Source organism: Prionailurus viverrinus, chromosome B2 (genome assembly GCF_022837055.1).
Source record: "Prionailurus viverrinus isolate Anna chromosome B2, UM_Priviv_1.0, whole genome shotgun sequence".
In the NCBI taxonomy this organism is placed as follows: domain Eukaryota; kingdom Metazoa; phylum Chordata; class Mammalia; order Carnivora; family Felidae; genus Prionailurus; species Prionailurus viverrinus.
The window spans coordinates 2,220,891-2,238,028 of record NC_062565.1 but is presented as its reverse complement, the minus strand read 5'-3'; the positions used below and the strand labels follow the sequence as shown (position 1 = coordinate 2,238,028).

Below are 17,138 nucleotides of genomic sequence, written 5' to 3'. Positions count from 1 at the left end.
AAATAGATCACATACTGGGTCATAAACCAGCCCTCAACAAATACAAAAGGACAGAAATCATACCATCCATATTTTAGGATCACAGTGCTATGAAACTTGAAATAAACCACAAGAAAAAATTTGGAAAATCCCCAAATATACGGAGGTTAAAGTACATCCTACTAAAGAATGAATGCATCAACCAGGAAATTAAAGAAGAAATTTAAAAATATATGGAATCAAGTGAATATGAAAAAACAACAGTCCAAACCCTTGTGATGCAGCCAAGGCAGTCCTAAGAGGAAAATACATTGCAATCCAGGCCTATCTCAAGAAGCAAGAAAGGTCCCCAAAACACAACCTAACCTCACACCTAAAGGAGCTACAAATACAGCAGCACATAAAGCCCAGAGCCAGCAGAAAAAGAGAAATAATAAAGATTAGAGAAAAAATAATCAACATAGAATCTAAAACGCCAGTAGTATAGATCAATGAAATTAAGAGCTGGTTTTTTGAAAGAATAAACAAAAATTGAGAAACCCCTAGCCAGACTTCTTAAAAAGAAAAGAGAGAGGAGCTAAATAATTAAAATCACAAATGAAAGAAGAGAGATCACAAACAACACCACAGAAAAGCAAACAAATATTAGAGAATACTACAAAAGCTTATATGCCAACAAACTGGACAACTTGGAAGGAATGGACAAATTCCTAGGCACTCACACACTATCAAAACTCAAACAGGAAGAAATAGAAAATTTTAACAGACCCACAACCAGCAAAGAAATTGAATCAGTTATCAAAACTCTCCCAGCAAGGGGTGCCTGGGTGGCTCAGTTGGTTAAGGGTCCAACTTCGGCTCAGGTCGTGGTCTCATGGTTTATGAATTCGAACCTCACGTCAGGGTCTGTGCTGACAGCTCAGAGGCAGAAGCCTCCTTCAGATTCTGTGTCTCCTCCTCTCTCTGCCCCTCCCATGCTCATGTTCTGTCTCTCTCTGTCTCTCAAGAATAAATACACATTAAAAAAAATTTTTTTAATCTCTCAACAAATAAGAGTCCTGGGCCAGGTGGCTTCCCAGGGGAATTCTATCAGGCATTTAAAGAAGAGTTAATACCTAGTCTTCTGAAGCAGTTCCAAAAACATAGAAACAGAAGGAAAGCTTCCAGACTCATTGTATAAAGCCAGCATTATACTTTGGTTCCCAAACCAGACAAAGATCCCACAAAAAAGGAGAATTACAGGCCAATATCCCTGAGCAACATGGGTGCAAAAATTCTTAACAAGATACTGGCAAATTGAATTCAACAGTATATTATAACAATTAATCGCCATGATCAAGTGGGATTCATTCCTGGACTGGAGGGCTGGTTCAACATTCACAAATCAATCAATGTGATACATAATATTAATAGAAGAAAGGATAAGAATCATGTGCTCCTGTCAATGGGTGCAGAAAAAGCATTTGACAAAATATAGCATCCTTTCTTACTAAAACCCTCAAGAAAGTCAGGATAGAAGAAACATACATTAACATCATAAAAGTCATATATATGTGGCCCATAGCTAATATCATCCTCAATGGAGAAAAACTGAGACCTACCCCCTGAGATCAGGAACAAGACAGGGATGCCCACTCTCACTACTGCTGTTTAATATAGTGTTGGAAGACCTAGCCTCAGCTTCACACAACAAAATGAAATAAAAGGCCTTCAAATTGGCAAAGAATAAGTCAAACATTCACTTTTTGCAGAGGACATGACATTCTACATGGGAAGTCTGAAAGACTCCACCAAAAACACTGCTAGAACTTATCCATGAATTCAGCAAAGTCGAAGCTATAAAATCAATGTATAGAAATTGTTTTCATTTCTCTACACTAATAATGAAGCAACAGAAAGAGATATCAAGGAATGGATCCCATATACAATTGCAACTAGAACCATAAAATACCTAGGGATAAACCTAACCAGAGAGGTAAAAGATCTGTATACTGAAAACTATAGAAAGCTTATGAAAGAAATTGAAGAAGACACAAAGAATTGGAAAAATAATTTTCATGCTCATGGATTAGAAGAACAAATATTGTTAAAATGTGGATACTGCCCAAAGCAATCTCTACATTCAATGCAATCCTAATCAAAATAACACCAGCATTCTTCACAGAACTAGAACAAAAAATTCTGAAACTTGTATGGAACCACAAAAGACCCCGAATAGTCAAAGTCAAGTTGAAAAAGAAAACCAAAGCTGGAGGCATCACAATCCTGGACTTCAGCCTGTACTACAAAGCTGTGACCATCAAGACACCATGGTATTGGCACGAAAACAGACACATAGACCAATGGAATAGAATATATAACCCAGAATTGGACCCACAAATGTATTGCCACCTACTCTTCGAAAAAAGCAGGAAAGAATATCTGATGGAAAAAAAGACAGTCTCTTTTAAAAAATGGTGCTCAGAGAACTGGAGAGCAACATGCAGAAGAATGAACCTGGGCCACTTTCTTATACCATACACAAAAATAAATTCAAAATGGATAAAAGGGCTAAATGTGAGACAGGAAACCATCACAATCCTATAGGAGAAAATAGACAACCTCTTTGACCTCAGCCATAGCAACTTCTTACTTGACACGCCTCTTAAGGCAAGGGAAATAACAGCAAACATGAACTATTGGGACCTCATCAAGATAAAAAGCTTCTATACTACAAAGGAAACAATCAACAAAACTAAAAGGCAACTGACGGAGTGGGAGAGGATATTTGCAAATGACATATCAGATAAAGGGTTAGTATCCAAAATCTACAAAGAGCTTACCAAACTCAACACCCAGAAAACTAATAATCCAGTGAAAAAATGGGCAGAAGACATGAATAGACACTTTCCAAAGAGAACATCCAGATGGCTAACACACACATGAAAAAATGCTCAACATCACTCACCATCAGGGAAATACAAATCAAAACCACAATGAGATACCACCTCACAACTGTCAGAGTGGCTAACATTAACAACTGAGGAAACAACAGATGTTGGTGAGGATATGGAGGAAGAGGAACCCTCTTGTACTGCTGGTGGGAATGTAAACTAGTGCAGCCACCCTGGAAAACAGTATGGAACTTCCTCAAAAAAATTAAAAATAGAATTACCCTATGAACCAGCAATAGCACTAGTAGGAATTTATCCAGTGGATAAAGGAGTGCTGATTCTTAGGGGCACATTTACCCCAATGTTTATAGCAGTGCTGTCAACAATAGCCAAATTATGGAAAAAAACCCAAATGTCCATCAACGGATGAATAAAGTAGACACTGGTGGAGGGTGGCACCTGGGTGGCTCAGTCAGTTAAGCATCTGACTTCAGCTCAGGTCTTGATCTCACGGTTCATGGGCTCAAGCCCCACTCCCCCACCCGTGTCAGGTTCTGTGCTGTCAGCTTGGAGCCTGAAGCCTGCTTCTGGTTCTATGTGTCCCGTTCTCTCTGCCCCTCCCCCAATCACACTCTCTCTCTCTGTCTCTCTCTCTCTCTCAAAAATAATAAAAATTTTAAAAATATTTAAAAGAGTCCTTGAGGGTTTTGCACCACGGAAAGTTCATTTCAGGGATTATACAGTGGCCGTTTGGTATAACTGTCAGGATGTGGTTGAAACATAAGAGAGAGCAGGAAATTTGTCAGCATCAGGGATAAACAGTTTTATAAAACTGTTTTTAGGCTGGTGTTCATTCAGCATTACTATGGTGTAAAAATATATCCCAGGTGTTGATGTCAAATGTGAATACTGTGATGCTGTTAGGAATACAGACAGAACCATGACATGTGAGAATCTTCCTGAGCTGACATTTCCAGCCTGCCTAATGCTGTTTCTGTTCCAAGATCACGTGTCAGGAGCATGAGCAGCTCAGGGGGTTCAAGACCCAGGAGGATGCCAGTTAGCTGTAAGGAGAGGAAACAGTGTGATTGTTATGGATATGTGTCCCACTGAGGACACAAATACATTTACCTACACTGGGCTACACGCTGGGAAAACCTACCAAATATCATAAACCTTTCTTTGATGGTGGCATTGTCAAAGCTCCAGCTTCCATGGAAAAATACACTGTTCATGACAATAAATACATACAAAAAAAAAAAAAAAAAACAGATCCATACCCCACAACATATGCATATACAAAGGGAGCTTGAGTTGAGACCTAAAGGCTACAATGTCACACTCACTTGTTATGAAAAGTTTCTATTTATTACTTTTAATTTAGAATGGATTACAGCTATTTCATAATGAGATGACTATTTGTAAACTTCAGACATATTGAGATTTTTAATGATTAATATACATTTCTTTCTTAAACTTTCTCCTGGTGAATCTAAATGAGCTCCAAGAACATGGAATTTCCTGGAAAATAGAGGCCATTCTTTATTGTTTTGTAATATTTCCCTGCAATCAAATTGTATGGGGCTTTTGGCAGACGTGAGATACAAAAGCCTTGGTTACTTGAGGCCTCAATCAAAGAATTTATAAAATGGTATGAAGTGAGTATCTAAATATATTTTACCCTTTGAGGGGCACCTGGGTGGCTCTGTCAGTTGGGCATCTGACTTCAGCTCAGGTCAGGTCTCTCGGTTCTTGAGTTTGAGCCCGTGTCAGCCTCTGGGCTGACAGCTCAGAGCCTGGAGCCTGCTTTGGATTCTCTCTCCCTCTCTCTCTGCCCTCCCCCACTCACACTCTGTCCTTCTCTCTCTCGAAAATAAACATTTTTTAAAAAAATAAATAAATAAATATATTTTACCCTTTGAAACTTTTGCTGCATTATTATAGATAAAAAAAAATGTAAATTAGGACTTGTGTCATTTAATGTCCTCCAAAGAAAATTTTAATGAATGGGAGGGTTCACAAACTTAAAATAAGCAAGTTGCACACTCACATGGGTGTTTCAGTGACTATGCCCAAAATTACACATAAGCACCGCCTGCTGTATTGCTACCTGATGCTCCCATTGTCCCTGGGATGACTGCATTACACCATCTCCCTCTGTGACATGAAGGCTACATTAAATTACTGTCACACTGCTACGGTCACACTGGGGCCTAATATCTGAATGACTTCATCAGGATTGATGTTACCAGGATTTTCTCTGACCTAAAATTTTTCTTTCCCAAGTTATATACTAATTCTGGGAAAAAGCTGTGATACTGTCAGCCTATGGACCATTTAATAGAGCCATGATCAAATTGCAAGAATAAGTGATATGCCTCCAGAAATTGCTAGAAAATGCTGAAATGCTAATATTTCCTACACTATTGTAGTTGTTGCTATTCTTTTTTTCAGTATGCCTTTATAGTATGTGCATATTTTTTTTTACAATTAGAAATGGAATAGGGGCGCCTGGGTGGCGCAGTCGGTTAAGCGTCCGACTTCAGCCAGGTCACGATCTCGCGGTCCGTGAGTTCGAGCCCCGCGTCGGGCTCTGGGCTGATGGCTCGGAGCCTGGAGCCTGCTTCCGATTCTGTGTCTCCTTCTCTCTCTGCCCCTCCCCCGTTCATGCTCTAGTCTCTCTCTGTCCCAAAAATAAATAAAAAAAAAAAAAAAACGTTGAAAAAAAAAAAAAAGAAATGGAATACTATTCCCAAGAGGGGGTGAAACAAGAAAAACCTGTGGAGCTTTCTAAAAAATTAATATGATGCAAATGCTGTAGAAACACTAAACCAGCATCTCTGGAGGTTAGAATGAATCCATGAACTTAGACTTGGAATGCTCACTTGCATAAAAGAATACGGTAAGAAAATTTCCTTGAGAGTCATTAGGGGAAATATTGGAGGACATGTGCTGGACACAAACACCTTAAAGGGTCTGAATTCAAAGACTTCTATCACAGGGTCTTCCAACCCCAGTCATCTGGAGTCACAGCCCCCATAAAGCACATTCTTCATTGCACTCGTCACATCCTTGTTCCTCAGTGTATAGATGAAGGGGTTGGCCATGGGGGTGATGATGGTGTAGAAGAGAGAAATGAACTTGCCCTGATTCTGGGAGTGGTTGTTGCTGGGCAGCAGGTAAGCATAGATGGCCGTGCCATAGAACAGGGAGACCACTGTAAGGTGGGCTCCACATGTCCCAAACACTTTCCTCTGTCCCGCAATTGACTTTATTCTTAAGACCACCCTGACAATCCGACCATAAGAGAATGTGATTAATGCCATAGGTATGAGCAGAATGATCACACTGACAAAGAAGAGCTCAGACTCATTCACAGTGGTGTCAACACAGGCAAGCTTGAGCAGTGGGGCGACATCACAAAAGAAGTGGTCTATTTTATTTCTCCCACAAAGTGGTACAAGGAAGATGAGCACCGTCTGCAATGAGGAGTTGGCAAAACCAATGAACCACGATGCAGAAGCCATCAGGGTACACAGACGGGGGTGCATGATCACTGTGTAGTGCAGGGGCATGCAGACGGCTGCATAGCGGTCAAATGCCATCACCCCTAACAGAATGCATTCTGTGCCCCCCAACCCTAGAGCAATGAACAGCTGAGCTACGCAGCCACCGAAGGAGATAGATTTGTCTGCTCCCCTGAGATGAACCAGCAGCTGAGGAACTGTGCTGGTCGTGTAACACAGGTCCAGAAAGCTTAGGTTGGACAGGAAAAAGTACATGGGAGTCTGCAGGTGTGGGTCCAGGCGGGACAACGCAATGATGCTTGTGTTTCCCAGCAGGGTAAGCAGATAGAAGATCAGAAGAACCACAAAGAGGACTCGCTCCAGCTGAGGCTGGTCAGAGAAACCCAGCAGGATCAAACTAGTGAAAGAACTTCCATTTTTTGGGTCCATCCTTTCTTACCACATGTTTCCTGTCAACAGTAAGCATTTAGCAATTTTTAAAGAAATGTTCTAAATAATAGAAAGTTATCAGGGGGTGGATGTATCATGTTAAAAGACATGGCCATTGGATTATATCAATAACTATTTAAATAAATTATGTACTCATTGAAACTGACATTGCTTATACTAATATAGTTCCACACTATCAAAAAAGTAAATCATTAATATGTAATAGAAAATCAAATAATGGACCTTGTGTTTCCATCAGTCATAGGTACAAAAGTTCTTTCAGTCTGATCTTAAATAGGATTTATTTATTTTTTTTTTCAACGTTTATTTATTTTTGGGACAGAGAGAGACAGAGCATGAACGGGGGAGGGGCAGAGAGAGAGGGAGACACAGAATCAGAAACAGGCTCCAGGCTCTGAGCCATCAGCCCAGAGCCCGACGCGGGGCTCCAACTCACAGACCGCGAGATCGTGACCTGGCTGAAGTCGGACACTTAACCGACTGCGCCACCCAGGTGCCCCTTAAATAGGATTTGAAGTACTTTGAACATGTAGGTACCTTTAGAGAAAAACAGGATGAGGAAAAAGAGGGCATGAAATCAGAAAGAATAGGAAAGAGATGGAGACAGAAAGAGAGTCATTATTTTAAATATGTATCTCATAATTCCACACAACTGGATTTGCACACAACTCACATGCAGTACTTTATAATACAACATAATCTCCAAATGCATCCAGATGTAGGAATTTATGACCTACAATGTACTTATACAAAAAATTCAATTACATTCAAAATTTCATGACTAGATCTGCAAATAAACACACATTGGTGTTTTTTTCCTGTGGTAGTAAAACAAATACTCAGAGAGAACCAGAATACCACCATTCAGTCACAGTGTTAACTTTTTCCCTAAAGATGCTTAAAATTACCATACCATTTTAACAGGAACTCCAAAAATTCATTTGGCTGTGTCAAGTCAGTTGGATTCAGAACTCAAAAATCCAGTCATCAGTATTTTCCTCTTCCTTCTACAGATTTCTGTTACATACATTACACCAACTAGTGTCTGTAAAATTCCTGAAATAAGTTGGATTATTCCCTATCAACACTCTAGTCACAAAAAAACATTTTAAAAAATTATCCAACCATGTAGTTATGTACATACACTTCCTATGATAAAATAAGCAATAGAAAAACACACAGAGCTAAAGACAGAAGCACTCTCAAAGCAATGGCAGGTCAAAGCGCTATAATGCAATACTTAATGTATACAAGGGAAGGCATAAACAAAAAATTATTTTGGTATTACACAAAATCTCAGACATCCATCAATATTAGGTTAATTATTACCTTTCTGGAAGCTACCTTGCAGAGTTAGTGACACTGGACCAAATACATTGCCAAATATAAGGCTCGGTGATGACCATTTTCATCCAATGCTTACTACTGGAGAAGAAGAATAGTTATACGCTGACCAAAGAGGCCTCAGAAAATGAGGATTTCAGTTCTATCACATTCAAATGGTTGGGCATACAGCACATTGTTGATTCTTCTAAGACTTTAAAAATCTGAATCATGATTGGGGTTAGACCCACTGATGGGTGAAAGAAATTGGTACAAAACTGGCATAAAACAGTCATAAATATTGAGAAAAGGATGTGGTATTTGACACTATTTTACACCTCCTTTTCCTACAAAGACGTGATCAGTGATATCAATGACATTTGATAAACAAAATCTATGCACAAAAATTTCTTAATAGAATTAATTACACAGGTGTTTGAGACAATCTAAATGTGCAACACAAGGGAACATCACCTGACTCACACCTACTCAGAAGAACAATGAAAGCAAACCATGGTTCCAACTCTTGCAGACAAGCATGAATATAGATACATTTACCAGAGATAGATTCCTGACAAATTTTAAAATGTGTCTAATAGGGGAAGTACTCACCAATGTGAAGGAGCACAAACATAAAATGCTAACTCATCCAAGGAAAACACCAATATAATAATGCAACATTAGAATAAAATAATTATATATTTAAACAATATTATATCAATAAGGACTAAGAAGGCAGTTGGGAAAAAATAAAATGCTGGTGAGATGACTTGTAAAGTGATTTGCTATTTTATGGGATTATATGTGTGTGTGAACTTACATTATGTGGAACACAACTGATATGATATGATATGATATGATGATATTATACAGAAAAGTCCAGTTATAAAAATCACAAATAAATTATTACTTCACATACAGAAAAAAATAAATACTTGAAAAAAGCATACAGGGGCGCCTGGGTGGCACAGTCGGTTAAATGTCCGACTTCAGCCAGGTCACGATCTTGCGGTCCGTGAGTTCGAGCCCCGCGTCGGGCTCTGGGCTGATGGCTCAGAGCCTGGAGACTGTTTCCGATTCTGTGTCTCCCTCTCTCTCTGCCCTTCCCCCGTTCATGCTCTGTCTCTCTCTGTCCCAAAAATAAATAAACGTTGAAAAAAAAAAACCAAGAAAAAAGCATACATTATGTATGATAACCATCAAAAAGGGGATATAATGGCAAATGACATCTTGCAAAACTCAATTTTACAATAATAATTAAGAGAACAGACATCATCAGGAGGAGGTCAAACTTTCACTCTTTGCACATAACATGATACTCTATTTGGAAAACCCAGGAGATTCCACAAAAAAATGGCTAGAACTAATCCATGAATTCAGCAAAGTTGCAGGATATAAAACCAATGCACGGAAATCAGTCGCATTCGGATACATCAATGATGAAGCAACAGAAAGAGAAATCAAGGAATCAATCCCATTTACAATTGCACCAAAAAAAAACCATAAAATACCTAAAATAAATCTAACCAAAGAGGTGAAAAATCTATACATTGAAAATTATAGAAAACTTATGAAAGAAATTGAAGAAGACACAAAAAATGGAAAAAGATTCCATGCTCTTGGATAGGAAAAACAGATATTGTTAAAATGTCAATGGTACCCAAAGCAATCTACATATTCAATGCAATACCTATCAAAATACACCAGCATTCTTCACAGGGCTAGAACAAACAATCCTAAAATTTGTATGGACCCATAAAGGACCCCAAACAGCCAAAGCAGTCTTGAAAAAGGAAACCAAAGCAGGAGGCATCACAATCGCAGAATTCAAGGTGTATTACAAAGCTGTAATCATCAAGACAGTATGATACTGGCACAAAGACAGACACTCAGATCAATGGAACAGAATAGAGAACCCAGAAATGGACCCACAAATGTATGGCCAACTAATCTTTGACAAAGCAGGAAAGAAACTCCAATGGAATAGAGACAGTCTCTTCAGCAAGTGGTGCTGGGAAAACTGGACCACTTTCTTATACCATACACAAAAATAAACTCAAAATGGAGGAAAGACCTAAATGTAAGATAGGAAGCCATCAAAATCCTCGAGAAGAAAGCAGGCAACAACCTCTTTGACCTCAGCTGCAGCAACTTCTTACTCAACACATCTCCGGAGGCAAGGGAAACCAAAGCAAAAATGAACTATTGGGACCTCATCAAAATAAAAACTTCTGTACAGCAAAGGAAACAATCAGCAAAACTAAAGGGCAACGAATGGAATGGGAGAATATATTTGCAAACGACATATCAGATAATGGATTAAAGAACTTACCAAATTCAACACCCCCCCCAAAAAAAAACAAAGAATCCAGTGAAGAAATGGACAAAAGACATGAATAGACACTTCTCCAAAGAAGACATCGAGATGGCAACCGACACATAAAGAAAAGCTCAACAGCACTCATCATCGGGGAAATATAAATCAAAAACACAATGATATACCACCTTACTCCTGTCAGAATGGGTAACATTATCAACTCAGGCAACAACAGATGTTGGCGAGGATGCAGAGAAAAAGTATCTCTTTTGCACTGATGGTGGGAATGTAAACTGGTGTAGCCACCCTGGAAAACAGTGTGGAGTCTTCTCCAAAAATTAAAAATAGAATGGCCCTATGACCCAGCAATTGCACTACTAGGTATTTATCCAAGGGATACAGGTATGCTGTTTTGAAGGGGCACATGCACCCCAATGTTTATAGCAGCACTATCAACAATAACCAAAGTATGGAAAAAGCCCAAATGTCCATCGATGGATGAATGGATAAAGAGAAGAGGTATATATATACAATGGAGTATTACTCGGCAATCAAAAAGAATGAAATCTTGCCATTTGCAACTATGTGGTCGGAACTAGAGGGTATTATGCTAAGCGGGATTAGAGAAAGACAAATATCATATGACTTCACTCATATGAGGACTTTACGATATAAAATAGATGAACATGAAGGAACCAAAAATAATAGAAAAACAGGGAGGGGAACAAAACATAAGAGACGCTTAAGTATAGAAAACAAAGAGTGGGTTGCTGGTGGGATTGTGGGAGGGAGGATGGGCTAAATGGGTAAGGGGATTAAGGAATCTACTCCTGAAATCATTGTTGCACCATATGCTAATTGACTTGATGTAAATTTAAAAATAAATAATTTTAAAAAACAAAGAACAGGCAACAAATAAAAGAGGTTAAATGCTTACTCCTGACACACACAAGGAGATGCAGTGATTACCATAACTGTTCAATATTGACACAAAATTCTTAAAATTTCAGTGCAAGAATCCATATTTCCACACACTAGATGCTCAGTATGCACACTACATATTTTAAAGACAAAATATCTCAAGATAATGACTACACTTAAGATATTTAAAATATATAACACTCACTGATATATTTGACATACATACTCTGCCCTAACCAGTTCTTGAATGAATCCTGAAAAAGTGTGGGCAAGATTTCCTCAGCCTTAGTTCTATGACAGAATCGCTATTGCTTTCTTGATGCTTCTGTCCCATGGGTCTGAGCTGACCTCAGACATATGAGAACAGGCCCCTGATGACGAGGGAGTTTGAGCAAATGAGGGGATACAGCCATCAATACATAGGAAATGACAGATGTAATGAACACTGACAAGGCTGTAGGGCAGGTTCTATGGAAGAAGACGATGAAGTAGGATTTCCACTGCATGTTGTTTATTCAGGGAATGCTCTCGGGATAAATGGGGTGAGGGAAGGAAGACAGCAGAGAATGTTGCTAAGCAAGGATGTGGTCTCCAGTGGAACAGAGCAGGAGCCTGATCCCATGAGAAGCTGGCCAGAACTCTCCAGTAGAAGCATCCATCTGTGATGGTAGAAAAACTCTCTCCCCACTGTCCAATACTATACCTACTCTCCACTTGTCACTGCCTGAGCATTTAAAATTTCCCAGCTAAGAAACTGAACTTCACACATTTTTCATTGTAATGAATTTAAATTTAAATCGCTTATGTGGCTACTTACTACACTATTGGACACCATGGCTCTGGAACATGAATTGCATCAGATTTAGTCCTGCCTTGGCATTGGCAGCCTTTTGTACATCCCACAAATCTGTCACTGGCTTGAGCTGCACCCACCATGTTTCCCGACCACCTGGCACTATAGCTCCTTTGCAGGTGAGGGCAACTGTCTCAAGAAGGGAATGGCTGTGAACCTTGGAGCCCACACTCATAACAAGCAGGGTTTGGATTGGAGCCCCAGCAGGTAAAGCGCATCTGAGCAGGTCACCAACACTGTTCATACAAGAGTCCATTCATGATTGTGTGCAAGGGTAGAAGGGTGGGACCTAGTGTACTTTACACATGACCTCAGTGCAATCACACACACACACACACACACACACACACACACGCATAACTTGTCATTTCCCTAATTCATCAATTAAGTAAACATTCAGTTTTCCTTCAATTTTGTCTTCTTCATGTTGGTATTTGTATTCAAATGAAAGATCATCATTTCTTGTTAACAATAAAGTCAAAAACAAGATGCATTGACACAACATTCACAAAATGGAATTTCCCTGTAGTAAATTTCACAAAGCATTTTCAATACTCAGTGCATATTTTAGATATTTCTGTAATACGGGAGAAAATGAGCATTTAGAAACTATAAATACTGACAATGAGTTTCTACATAGACAACAATATTTCACAGACATTATGGAACCAAAGGAATAGCATGGAAACACTCAATCTAATACTTTTACATATATGCATAAAAAACATATTTTATTATCACCAAACATGCATATTTAAGTTGTTTTCATATGAGCATAGAGACGTGTGACGAATGTACTACATAGAATGAAATGTCTAGGAATGACTTGTTGACATCTCTAATCAGTAATTAAGTTTAGTTCTTCTATTTGATACACTTCCATAGTCTGTTCCTTCAGACAATTCACCACATATGCAAACAAATACAACCTTTTATTTCAAAAACAATTGCAACTGAAAATAATTTAACTTCCCAAATCTTAAAGCAACAGAGAGACTTAGTTCCATTTTCACTCACCTTTTCTCACCTTCTCTGTTGGGTTTAAGCTATTTCCCTACCTCATTCCAAGTTACTGCCTAAATACAGCTCTGGGGATAGGAACACGGACATGTAGAATCAGAGTCTGCAGAAAATGCAAAGGTTGACTATACCAGCACTGGGTCATCCATAACTTTTTCTTATGCAAAGGGCACTTTCTCACAATGACTTCACAGGTCTTCGTGTGGCACCAGAGATCTGCACTTTGCCTCTTGGAGGTAGAAGATGAATGCAGTCACAAACTCTCAGTATGGTTTCTCGAGTACGGTGACCTGCCCGTGTGACAGTGAGACCTTATGAGCAGGTGAAAGTGCCATAACTCTGAGCTGTGTCTGGGCTGGCACAGAGAACTAAGTCCCTTCCCCTGCAGACGTCTCTGGGGAACGGATGCCCACACCTTTAATGAGCCCATGTCACTGAGCTGCCCAAACATGGCAATCCTCAGGGACAATAACTATGGAAGACAATGTCAGAGGAGGCCTAACCTGTCTTTTTATTCGTTCGCATATCTGATAGGGAACAAATAACTCCCTAGACCTCCCCAGCTACTACAACTCTCATCTGTGATGACCTAGATGTTCTACAAAACACTTAAGATTTTTTCATCACAAGTGCCCAAAATATTTGCGTATACATGTATAAGGAAGATTCCATTCAGTTACTTAATTTTAAACATAAATATTTGAATGTATTCTTCATTTAATTTAATTCATAACCAACTTATTTGTGATCACAGAGCTAAGTCTTAGACACATTCTAATCTTTAAGGTAAATATAAAGGAGGGCAACCAAATTCTACCAAAATTTTAATCTGGCTAAGGGAATGAAATCTCAAATCTAAATCACTGTTCAGTTTATATCAATTGGTTTTGGTGATGTAGTCAAACAATTTTAAAAATTATGTCTTTTTAACAAAACATACATCGTTTATTTAAATTCAACTTGTCCTTGCATTTCAGTTCCAAATAATTTAGAGTTTACCAAGAGAGTTAAAATAACCACAAAGTAAAGTGGAAGGAAGCCGATGGGTGCTTATTGGCTGTTTTTCATAGATGCATGATTTCCAGTTTCCTTTATTCATGTTCAGCCCAAGGAGATAAAGCATCTCCTGCTGCAAACATTCTTAGATTTGAATTTTCTCAGTAATTCAATTCCAGCTAGATCGCATCCTGATAGTTAAGGGGAGAACTAGTATAGGCGATACACTCTGGGTGTCCTGAAGAGGCAGGGAATTACAGACCAATAATTAATGATTTTCTTCCCAGGCTTCACTCGCTGCTGCAGTCTTACATGGTCAAATCACTTTGATAACAGCGTGGCATTATCAAGTGATGCTGACCCACACTGACATTCCTAGATGCGATATGACCTAGGGGAATGCTCGGTCACCTGTCTGAAGACACACATATAAGAACGCTCAATGGCACCACTGTTTGTATTCACTGAAACCTGCAAACATCCTAATGCCCATCACAGTAAACTGGGTCAACTGTGGCGTGTTCATGCAGAAGTGTGTACTCTACAACAATATGAATAAAACTACAGCTAAACAAATGGAAACAAAGCTGTTCACACAAGAGTACTGAGCAAATGATGCAAGTTAGAAAGAAATCCATCCCTCTACATAGAGTTCAAAACCAGGTAAACAAACTATTGTTTATGAACTCACACATGGGTGATAAGACTATAGTTATAGTCAAAAATATGGTCAAAACTAAAACCAATATCAAAGCACTGATTATAACAAGTCACCAACAAAGTGAAGGAACTGTATGCACTTGAGTACAGGCTGTCCGAGGTTCTGCCCCAGGCTCTAGTTAACAGGGGTGTCGATATAATGACAATTCACTCTTAACTATTTTTTAAATTGGACATAGTTTAATATGACAATGTTGTACAAAATACTCTACCTATGACACTAAGAAAGCAGGAGACAAAGAGGCTATAAAAATAATGTGTATGATATTGAATATTTTTTAAAAGGAAAAGAGAGGCTGATAAAGTCACATTTGGAAAAGCTAAGTTTAGAGAAAACAATAATCATTAGGAATTTTTAAGGGATGAGACAGGTAGAATAAAAGGAATACCAGTCAAAATACGATTTTATAGAAAAGCAGCATAATACAATAAGAAAGCAGAATTCCTTCACCAGCAGGGTCCTGACACCATCCTTTCAGTCAAGCTGGAATAGTCAGGACAGTTTTTCATAAGAAAGCCCCAAATTACCACTAGCTCAGTACCTTCTCAAACAGGCAATTTATGGTCTATGAATTGTCCCAGCTCTTTGCTCTTCTTCTTCACTACAATTTTCCATCTGAAAAAAGCAGTGGGAATAGTCCAACCTTCCTAAGGCAGTTGCTGCACTGCTGCCCTGGGTCGGGATTTCTGTGGTTACCCATAGATGAACATATAAAGAGCCTAAGTGGGGAAAGTGAAAAGGAAGGGTCTTCATTGAAAGGGAAAGAGACACAGACAAATCTAGATGCACAAACAAAAGAAGCTAAAAGAGACAGGAGATATATACAGAGATTTGAGTTAAACACAGAACAGAGAATACTCACAAGATGAACAGATTCTTACTGAACTTATGCAAACAATTGTAATTGCCATGAAAGAAAAAAATACTACTGAGAGCTTTTGAATTTCAGGGGGTAGGTAGAGGGAAAAGATAAATGCCTCAGTTGTTTACAAATGACCACTTTATGACATTTCTGTATATCATAGGTATCTTAAGAGAAAGTTTCCTTAATCTGGAAAATCAAACATTAGAGAAACAGCAATATTTCCAACAAGAGTCACACAACTATAATCTTCCTCAGTTCATTTAGTCCCATGTTCCTAATCCTTGTTCAGTTTGAATGAAGCTTTTTAGCTCTGGAAACTCTTACCCATTTTAGTATTAATCTTACAGATGTCCAATACCTGTATTTCTCTCACAAGTCCTTTTTATAAATCTTCTTGAAGAAGAAACATGTTTTGTGAGGGAATAAGAACAACTATAAATGAAAAAAACTCAGAAATACACATTGTTAAAGATTCGATGAGAGTCCATTATGATGCAATTGGCAAAAAAGTTCAGTTATTACTGTAACATATAACACTTCAAGCAATCAGAATATTAGGTGATGACCTTATACCAAAACATTAAAACTTTAGGAATTGCATATATATTTGGGCAGTTACAACATTTACCCATGCAATACAACCTAAGATTTACCGTTGCATGACAATGCTTCTCCAAGTAACTTAGCATCCCAAATAAAAGGGCCTAATTGGTCAAAAAGACTTCATTTACCCTTTAAATCCTGGGAAGTTTGTTAAAACCTTAGGAAGTTATAAAGCACATCCTAAATAGGATTACAGATCATTAAAAATCTTAAAACTTTATTTATTCAACCAAGGTGGCAATAAAAATCCTAACGGCGAATGTATAGCATTATATCATTGTTAGTAAAACCTAGTTCCTTCAACATTGAGAAGTTTTAACTAAGTAATCAAAGACTGGATAAAGACAAAACCTAAAGCTTTGGTTTTTCTGGCAGACAAACAAAAAAGAAAACCTTTGTTTACATTGTCTTATCAAAAGCAAATCAACAGTCCAAGAAAACGTTGACTTTTGAATAGAGAGAAAAGCAGAATTTCCACCTTATACCAGGGTACTTTTAAAATTCCATTTATCTCAAATTTAGTCCATCCTGAGCACACATAAAATTCCTTTCCAAAGATGTCCCTTCATGAACCTTCTACAACTTTCCTTTGCCTTCAAACTTTGTCCCAGGCCATTTCTCTGCAACGAACCAGTCTCATTTAGGGCAAAATTACTTTCTTTGACCCTCAACAAAAAATGTACTTCCATT

The 17,138-nt window shown here is 38.5% G+C and overlaps 1 protein-coding gene across 1 annotated transcript; it reads right to left on the bottom strand.

The window, feature by feature from the left end:
• Positions 1-5,869: 5,869 nt before the first annotated feature.
• Positions 5,870-6,808, bottom strand: LOC125166125 (putative olfactory receptor 2B8). Its single transcript, XM_047859838.1, has one exon. It carries the CDS (start codon positions 6,806-6,808, stop codon positions 5,870-5,872), a length of 939 nt encoding a protein of 312 aa, XP_047715794.1.
• Positions 6,809-17,138: the final 10,330 nt, after the last annotated feature.